At 43.7% G+C, this 9148-nt stretch overlaps 1 protein-coding gene across 5 annotated transcripts; it reads left to right on the top strand.

The window, feature by feature from the left end:
- The first annotated feature begins 257 nt into the window (after positions 1-257).
- LOC117395140 (G patch domain-containing protein 4) lies at positions 258-8512 on the top strand. 5 transcript variants are annotated; one of them, XM_059006044.1, is made up of 8 exons: positions 258-394; positions 556-656; positions 1398-1471; positions 2131-2223; positions 3064-3171; positions 5218-5333; positions 5730-5780; positions 7877-8512. In XM_059006044.1, the coding sequence occupies exons 1-8, from the start codon at positions 267-269 to the stop codon at positions 8343-8345; spliced, it is 1140 nt and encodes a 379-aa protein (XP_058862027.1). In that variant the 5' UTR covers positions 258-266; the 3' UTR covers positions 8346-8512. The 5 variants fall into 5 exon arrangements, with proteins under 5 accessions (XP_058862027.1, XP_058862028.1, XP_058862029.1 ...); XM_059006046.1 differs by having other exon boundaries at positions 294-387; XM_059006047.1 differs by having other exon boundaries at positions 306-394; positions 510-656.
- Positions 8513-9148: the final 636 nt, after the last annotated feature.

The raw sequence follows: 9148 nt of genomic DNA, 5'->3' as shown, positions 1-9148 counted from the left end.
GATTTCCTTTAACCTGATTGGTCAATATGAGACAGAAGGACCTTGATTCTCTTAATCAGATTTTCATTTGGGGGTCCCTGTTCAAATTTGGTTTTTAAAAAGCCACGATTAAACAGATATATAAAATACATTGGCATAATATAATTCGTGTAGGTTTCTATTTTTAAATAACACCTGTTATCAAACCATTGACCGTTTTCTGTGGTGTGAAAACCCGTTGCTAAGGACGCGCGTTCTTTGCGCTACCGCTGCTAGGAAGTGATGCAATGACTCGTAGATGTCAAAGTTCGTGCTGCCGGTGTCATGTCCGTCTGCACGACACTCAGCATGGCAGGAGTGAAGTAGCGCGGATTTTCAGTACCGGCACATCTCTTTATTACTCCGCAGAACACAGGTATTATAAAAATACATTTGCGCTGTTTTTTTTTTTAACGCCAACATCTGCTGACAGGATAAATCAAAAAGTAATTGTTAAAGGTCAACGTGCTTTTTTAAAACTTGTTTTTCAGACTGCTCGGTGGAACTAGCTCTTGAATTCTGTCTGTTGTTTTATAGCCCCGTTTCGTGCAGTCCCGCAATGGCCGGTCCGGAAGACGGGAAGCTCCGAGGGCTGCAGTTCGCTGAGCAGCAGTTACTGCGGCACGGCTGGGAGCAGGGTGAGAGCCGGGCGCAAGCAGGGTGACGAGAACCAGTACAAGATACTGGCTGCAGCCTTTAGGGTTTTATCACCAGTACACATTCTACTGCCAGTAAAACTCCAGAAAGCGACCAGGGCTGAAGAAGGGGAGACATCGTTATGTGTTTAAGAATGTGGAATGGGTCGCGATAACAATGTGTTTGTGCAGCAGTGGAATCAGATGCCTTAGTGCCAATAAAAATCCAGCTTTTATTATGATGTGATGAGAAGGAAACAGACTGTGTTTGCTGGCGAGTTTGTTTAGCTGCAGCAGGGACACACGTTGTTCAGTCAGGATCCTGGCAGGAGTCTGACAGGGTTCTGTATGCTGATGAGGAATTCTGTGAAGATGAGGGAACATGAAGCTCTTGGAACTTGGTTTCAGGGGAGACTTGGGGTTGATACAGCAAAGTTACTTCAAACTGGGTTTCCTGGAAGCAGGTTTCAAGCCACTTCCTGAAAACGTGGCTTCGTGTTCCCCCAGTTTTAGATCTCCCTGCAGTATAACTTGATTTTAGCAAAATTGGACATCACAATCTGTAACAGTCAGACACCCAGAGAATAATCCCAGTGTATTTTGTGTTGCATGTATTATCCTTACATTAACATTAACCAAATCACATGATTAGATTTCACCGAGACACGGCACAGAAAATGACTGTAATCATCTTCACGTTGATTATAAATTTGACTGTAATGCTGCTGTTTTTTTTTTTCTCAGGGAAAGGTCTTGGCAAAAGAGAGAATGGGATTTCCGAGGCCATCAAAGTGAAAGTGAAATGCGACAAATCTGGGGTGAGCCGCCTCCGTCCCGGAAAGAGACACAGGATTTCATCTTTACAAACGACCTCTTGCATCTTGCACTTCCTGGGTCATTTCACCTCCGCAGTGTCCTCTGGGTCATGGCTGGAAACATGTCAGTCAATTAGGGAAGCAGCTGATTGGTTACAGACAGGAAAGGAGCCCTTGAAGGGGTGGGGAAATGACCAGGAAGTGCAGTACTACCTGAAAGCATGGCTTGCAAACAGCGTAGATATCCTGTTTTAAAATAAAAATATAAGTGAACTATAACACGTGTTTCTTTCAAAACTGCACAGTTGAGACAAATAATGAACAGAAGTAGAAAAAGATCTGTGGAATTATTTTGTTAGTTGCACTCACTTTGGGTCAGGCTGTATCTGGGCTTTCAACTGGTTTAGCAAGCGGTCTTGCTTATAACTCTGATTGTGAGCTTACGCTCGTCCTGTGCTGTGAGTTTCTGTGCTATTGACAGGCTTTTATTCTTAATCATTAATGCAGTAGAGCAATACTGAACACCACCGTGAATAACTACTCTGAAACGCAGTGGCCTGAAACAAAGGCAGTTCCTGGTTGCATCTGCCGCAGCCTGTTCTGCCGGCACTGAATACAGGAGGTTTGCAATGAGACGTGTGACAGCCGGCTTCTCTTCCCAGGTCGGGCATCATGAAGGAGAGCAGTTCACTTTCCACTGGTGGGACCACGTCTTCAACAAAGCCTCCTCCAACCTTGCTGTGGAGGCCAGTGAGGTAAGCGCTCTGCTCTTCTACCTGCTAGCTACAGCAGTCCAATGTAGTGACTACTCTACCATTGTCACCGTTCCCAGGAGCTCATGTTAAACAGCTGGTCAGATATCGGACGAGGTCGCTGCAGGTCTTTCTGTTTCTCTGTGTGGAAGTTAAGCTGAGGGAAACACAGAAACACTTTTTGGCTTGGAACTTGGTTTCAGGAGACTGCACGGCACACCAGGGGAGACTTGGGGTTTGATACAGCAAAGTTGCCCCAGACTAGGTCTCCTGGAACCAGGTTTCAAGCCACTGTTCCTGAAAAAGCTTTCAGCTTTAGACATGAGCCCGACTGTAGGTCCTTACTGGGGAATGTGCCTATAACGAAGAGAATGAAATGTGTTGATATCCAACCTTGTGTCAGATATATATATATATATTTTTTTTTTTTTTTTACAGTACTTGGTTATTTAAAAAATACACTGAATATTTGAAGACCTGGTTGTCATCATGAAGGGTAGTGGTTTGGTCAAGTTTGATGAAGCATCTAAAACATGACTGCTAGCATGTGGCGACAGTTCATATAAGGTCATTTTTTACTGCAAGGTTAAGATTGACTGGATTTTGTTGTTAGCTCCACACCTTGCAACCTTTTGAGGTACAATAGACGTATGTGTCCCAGAAATAAAAACAAAGCTAACGTCCTTACTTTTCCGATGAGGTCCATGAACAGTTTAAAATGTACTGACAGGTTGGATCTCGTCATTGGATTTTAAGATGAAACCGTTTGAACAGCCTCTTGATTCCTTGTGTCCCTTAAGGGGTTAATGCAGTGCAATGGTGTTGTTCTCCCGGTGACCACAGGAGGGCGTGCAGTTGAAGAAGCTGGCCGAGGAAGAGGGGGGAATCACCAATAAGAAGCCGCGCAGAGCTGAGCTGGGCAAGGCCAAGCTGTACGGGCGATTCATCAAGGTGAGCAGGGCACCCTGGATCCACAGCGGGGCACTGTGCTTCAGCATTGGGCTAGATTGTGGGGGAGGTTGTGACGGGGAATCCACTGGGGTCGAGGTGGAGACCACCGACTAACTCACCTTACTTGTGATTAGGGGTGTGAGAATACATATCTCGATACACACACCACGATACATATCGCGATACTGATCACGATACACACGCCACGATACATATCGCGATACAAGCCACGATACGATACGTGTCACAATACATATATATTTAGGCAGCCGTGTGGAGTAGTGGTTAGGGCTCTGGACTCTTGACCGGAGGGTCGTGGGTTCAATCCCAGGTGGGGGACACTGCTGCTGTACCCTTGAGCAAGGTACTTTACCTAGATTGCTCCAGTAAAAACCCAACTGTATAAATGGGTAATTGTACGTAAAAATAATGTGATATCAATTGTAAGTCGCCCTGGATAGGGGTGTCTGCTAAGAAATAAATAATAATAATAATAATATTTATGTTTTTTTGTAAGTACTTTCTCTAAAGGGGTATTTAATTATTAAAATATTTAATCCTGAAGAAAATTAGTGAATACATTTTATCAACAGGCTTCCAATTTCCTAAATGAAACTGCCCGAGTATAAAAATAAATGATAAATATCTGTCTTGTTCAGCGGTGTACGACTCCTATGAAGTTTCACTTTGTGTATTAGGACCAAGCGTTTTTCACTGGGATGCTCCTCGAGGCAAGGTCTTTTTTTTGGCTGTTTTTGAATCTCTTCCTATAAAAATCACTAACAGTTTATTTTTTACAGCAGCATCTTGGAATTTTTGTGTCGTTTTGTTCAGAACACTCTGAGAACATTCTAAAGTACACACAACATACAAACTTTTCGCAATTTTTTTCAATACGATATTTCTTCTTGTTTTTTTTTTTAACTTTACATATTGTTGTATTATGCATTCTGCTTGGAGATACGTGTATAAAAACGTGTTATTCTATCACCCGAGGGACCCTGCTACTTCCTGAAGGTTTTGTTGAAAAATATTGATGTTTGGGCAAATGAAGACGTTGTTTCACCTGAGTGATTTAATGACACGTTTATTCTCGGGGTCTTTATAAGCAACAATGGACACTTCTCTCGCTTATTTTCTCAAAATAATATTTATAAATAAAATACCGGTAGTTATTTATTCCATTATTATCAGTACTGTAATAAGGAAAATAAAATGTACCGATACAGTAAGTTCATGAAATAGTATCTGCTATATTCACTCGTTTCTTGATATTTATAAATGTTGCAAAAACATATATATTAAAACATGAGACCAAATAAATGTTCTAATATAACTATAAGTCAAATACATTAGTGGATTTACAGTGTGTTTTTTTCTAAGCAAGTTATTGTGTCATGTGTTTGGTTTCCACGTGCTTCCTGAAAATGTCTCCGCCCTCAGAAACAAGCAGGCAGTGAAGTTCAATCCCTCCCCTTACAATTTACGTTCAGCTACTGGATAATGGAACTGACCCCTTTCTTTTTATTTGGTGATCATCACATGTGGCGGATTACAAATGAAAACATAATTGGTTATGTTATTGCTGTATCGCGATACATAATCCATGGATCGGATTGTTTAATAAAAGATCGCGATGCATCGATATTTTGATGAATCTTTACACCCCTACTTGTGACTCAAGATGGGGAACTGAGTGAAATTCAATGATTTATTAGCTGGGCAAAAAATAAGTAAAAAGGTTCCAGGAAAATACAAATTCGTGCAATAAACAGATCATCCATGACTTTAGCACGCTCACAATTCTAAAGTAAAACACGTTGACCCATTTCAGTGTCTTTTCACCGGCTGGAAGTTAATGCCTGTTGCCCACTGTGCCGCCTGGCAGCCCTGTAACAGCATGTTGAAGACACTGCTACAGTGAGAGGGATGATTCTCAAGCTCTTTCAGGTTAGATAGCGCCCTCTATAGGTGATCTGCAAGCTCCTGGTGTTCAATACCTGTGGTCTCTGGTGCTGACGCGTGATTGGTTCCCGTTTGTCTCAGTCAGCGACGCTGTTGTCGGGCGGAGAGCAGGCGGAGGAGAGAGCCGGGGCCTCGGGGAGCAGCGACAGTGACAGCAGCGACGAGGATGAGAAGCTGGACCTGTCCTCCTCCACAAAGTGAGCAGCTCCTCCTCCATGCAAGCCTGCATGCACAGCTATGGCCAAAAGTTCATTTATAGAATTAACTGGTTTTGCTTCAAAGTCGAATGAATCCTGCTGAATAATGTTATGTTAACACACTGAATTCCACACCGCTTTGTAGTTTTCCAAATACTTAACGAAAAACTGACTCATTGAAAAATCGAACCTGAAATACTGTACTACTAGTATGGCTTCCGGTAGACTTTTGATTACATGATGTTCAATCTAAATTCTGTCCATATAGTTTTTTTTTTAATGTCTCAATCCTATGATTGTAGGTGATGCAGTCTTTTGTCCTTGGCCGTCGTGCGTGTGATGAGTAAGGAGCGGTTTGTGAGTCACTGTGCATCTCTCCTCTCTCTCCCCTGGTAGGTTATCGGATGCAGATCTGGTGAAAGCGTGTGGGGGGCGCACGGCTCACAAGTAAGATTGTATAACACCTGTCAGTTACTCCCCTGCAGTCGCATCAGAATGAACAGCATTCCTATTGAATGTGTATCAAACGCATTGGAAATACCGTCAATATTAAGTAAATGTTCCACACTACAAAATAACAGCCTCTTTATGAATAAAGGTTTAGGTTTCAAAATGAAATCCTTTTATTGCTGAAATAAATTGATCCTTCATATGCAAGTTTTTTGTAATTGAATTACTGAGAATTGTTTTTTATTGGGGAATTAGGATCTTTTAAGTCACGGTTATTCTATGTTTGACATTTTTTGCACTGAAAAGTGTGCTGGTGATCTAGGGAAGTGTAAAAATGTCGACAAATAGTTTACATGTGGGCTATAACTGCATCTTCATCAGTTGGTTCTTTGTGGTATTTCTGATGTGTTTCTTCCATCCATTGGGGGGCAGGTTAATGGTTACACTCTGCTGTACCAGCTGTGCTTAGAGGAGCCATGATTCTGAGAGCTCACTCTGCTGTACCAGCTGTGCTTAGAGAGGAGCCATGATTCTGAGAGCTCACTCTGCTTTACCAGCCGTGCTTAGAGGAGCCATGATTCTGAGAGCTCACTCTGCTTTACCAGCTGTGCTTAGAGGAGCCATGATTCTGAGAGCTCACTCTGCTTTACCAGCTGTGCTTAGAGGAGCCATGATTCTGAGAGCTCACTCTGCTTTACCAGCTGTGCTTAGAGGAGCCATGATTCTGAGAGCTCACTCTGCTTTACCAGCCGTGCTTAGAGAGGAGCCATGATTCTGAGAGCTCACTCTGCTTTACCAGCCGTGCTTAGAGGAGCCATGATTCTGAGAGCTCACTCTGCTTTACCAGCTGTGCTTAGAGGAGCCATGATTCTGAGAGCTCACTCTGCTTTACCAGCTGTGCTTAGAGGAGCCATGATTCTGAGAGCTCACTCTGCTTTACCAGCTGTGCTTAGAGGAGCCATGATTCTGAGAGCTCACTCTGCTTTACCAGCTGTGCTTAGAGGAGCCATGATTCTGAGAGCTCACTCTGCTTTACCAGCTGTGCTTAGAGAGGAGCCGTGATTCTGAGAGCTCACTCTGCTTTACCAGCTGTGCTTAGAGGAGCCATGATTCTGAGAGCTCACTCTGCTTTACCAGCTGTGCTTAGAGGAGCCATGATTCTGAGAGCTCACTCTGCTTTACCAGCTGTGCTTAGAGGAGCCATGATTCTGAGAGCTCACTCTGCTTTACCAGCTGTGCTTAGAGAGGAGCCGTGATTCTGAGAGCTCACTCTGCTGTACCAGCCGTGCTTAGAGGAGCCATGATTCTGAGAGCTCACTGCTGTACCAGCCATGCTTAGAGAGGAGCCATGATTGAGAGCTCACTGCTGTACCAGCCATGCTTAGAGAGGAGCCATGATTCTGAGAGCACACTCTGCTGTATCAGCCGTGCTTAGAGGAGCCATGATTCTGAGAGCTCACTCTGCTTTACCAGCTGTGCTTAGAGGAGCCATGATTCTGAGAGCACACTCTGCTGTACCAGCTGTGCTTAGAGGAGCCATGATTCTGAGAGCTCACTGCTGTACCAGCCATGCTTAGAGAGGAGCCATGATTGAGAGCTCACTGCTGTACCAGCCATGCTTAGAGAGGAGCCATGATTCTGAGAGCACACTCTGCTGTACCAGCCGTGCTTAGAGAGGAGCCATGATTCTGAGAGCTCACTCTGCTGTACCAGCCGTGCTTAGAGAGGAGCCATGATTCTGAGAGCTCACTCTGCTGTACCAGCCGTGCTTAGAGAGGAGCCATGATTCTGAGAGCTCACTCTGCTGTACCAGCCGTGCTTAGAGAGGAGCCATGACTCAGAGCTCTGCTGTGGCCGCGGGGCTTTAAACTTCTGGAGTATTAAAAAGCCAACAGGATGTGCCGACTGAAACAGAAAACAATACAAAGTGAACCTAAACCACAACAATAATACATTAGTCAAGATAACTGTTACATTTAGATTCTGAGAAGCTGCTCTGTAGATGTATTACTATTGGGTACAAGATTTTTTACATAACTTTTCTACCCTGCAGGTTTCTAAATAATTCTTCTTTTTTTTTTTTTTTTTTTAAGAGGTGCCCGTCACGGCTTCAAGATGAGCGCCAAGCTGGCCCGGCTGGAGGAGCAGGAGAGAGAGTTCCTGGCTAAATACAGAGCGAAGACCCAGGAGCCGAGCAAACCCACCAACACAGAGACTGCCAGAGCACACCGCGAGAGACACGGCAAACAGGAGAAAAACAGCTGCAGGGAAAGAGACGTTCCCACTCCTGACTCGGGAGGAGAGCCCGAGGACGGGAACGCAGAGGAGCTAGAGACCAGAGAGACGGGACGGTCAAAAAAGAAGAGAAAAAAGAAACGGGCGAAGACTCTGGAAGAGGAATTCCAGGGAGGTGCTGAGGAACTGGGGCCGGGGGAAGAAGGGATGAAGAAAAAGAAACGAAAGAGAAAACGGCAGGAGGAAGCACTGCAGGAAGAAGCGACACCGCAGGATTCGGAGAAGAAACCGAAAAAGAAGAGGAGCAAGGCACTGGAACACGAATGACCTGCTCTTAAGAGATAACCAAGGACCTGGAAAACACACAAACATTCAACTGAAGCCTCCTGTGGTTTCCAGCTCAAGTCCATTTTCCTGGCCATACACAAGAAGTTCACTTCCTTCCTGTGTTACAGGTTATAGGACCCCACTTTAGCCTTACATTCACATTGTGCGCTATATGCAAAACACTGCTAGGTGTGGTCCTAGTATATGGGGCCCCTTCTTCCATTAAACTCATAGGTGTGCTTTCACAGACCCTTATCACATAGTCCAAGGTAGGCCATGATTAGTGTGGCTTGAATCACAGTGAAAGAAAAATACCAAACAGCCAAACAATACGGATCGGCGTGTTCCCAGGGTGAAGATAAAAAGCTGTGGGTGTTACACTTTAAAAAATAAATAGTAAAAAAACAATAACAGACTGTCTCCAGAAATAACAGCAAAGAAAGGAATCTGAAAACCTGTGCTGGTTCCAAAGGGTTTAGCCAGGTAGAGAGATTCAATAACTGACACGCCTTTTTAAAACATTCTCTTCCCTCTATTTTACATGACAAAGTTCACTATTGTGTTTTTGGAAAAACCAGAAACATTCATTAATATATGTAAAATAGGAGAGAAAAAGCTTTTTAAAGATGAATTTTTTTAAGACGAGCAGTCTGGTTTTGCTAATGGACACCAGCTGTCGTTTGTATCCATTCATTATGAACTGTAAATCAATTGTAAATTATGTGTTTTTTAAAGAATTGTCAGGAAGACTGAAGCTGTACAGTCCTTTGTTTGCAATGTATAAAGATTGTCTATCTCCTAAA

The sequence above is a fragment of the Acipenser ruthenus genome, chromosome 32, assembly GCF_902713425.1.
Source record: "Acipenser ruthenus chromosome 32, fAciRut3.2 maternal haplotype, whole genome shotgun sequence".
NCBI classification, from domain to species: Eukaryota; Metazoa; Chordata; class Actinopteri; order Acipenseriformes; family Acipenseridae; genus Acipenser; species Acipenser ruthenus.
Note: the sequence above shows the minus strand (reverse complement) of the source record. Positions and strands in the feature narration are given on the sequence as shown.

Coding starts and splice junctions, on each gene's coding strand:
- LOC117395140 (XM_059006044.1), top strand. CDS start 267: ATGACTCGTAGATGTCAAAGTTCGTGCTGCCGGTGTCATGTCCGTCTG. Junction 3,172..5,217: donor TGTACGGGCGATTCATCAAG/GTGAGCAGGGCA, acceptor CGTTTGTCTCAG/TCAGCGACGCTGTTGTCGGG. Junction 5,781..7,876: donor GGGGGGCGCACGGCTCACAA/GTAAGATTGTAT, acceptor TTTTTTTTTAAG/AGGTGCCCGTCACGGCTTCA.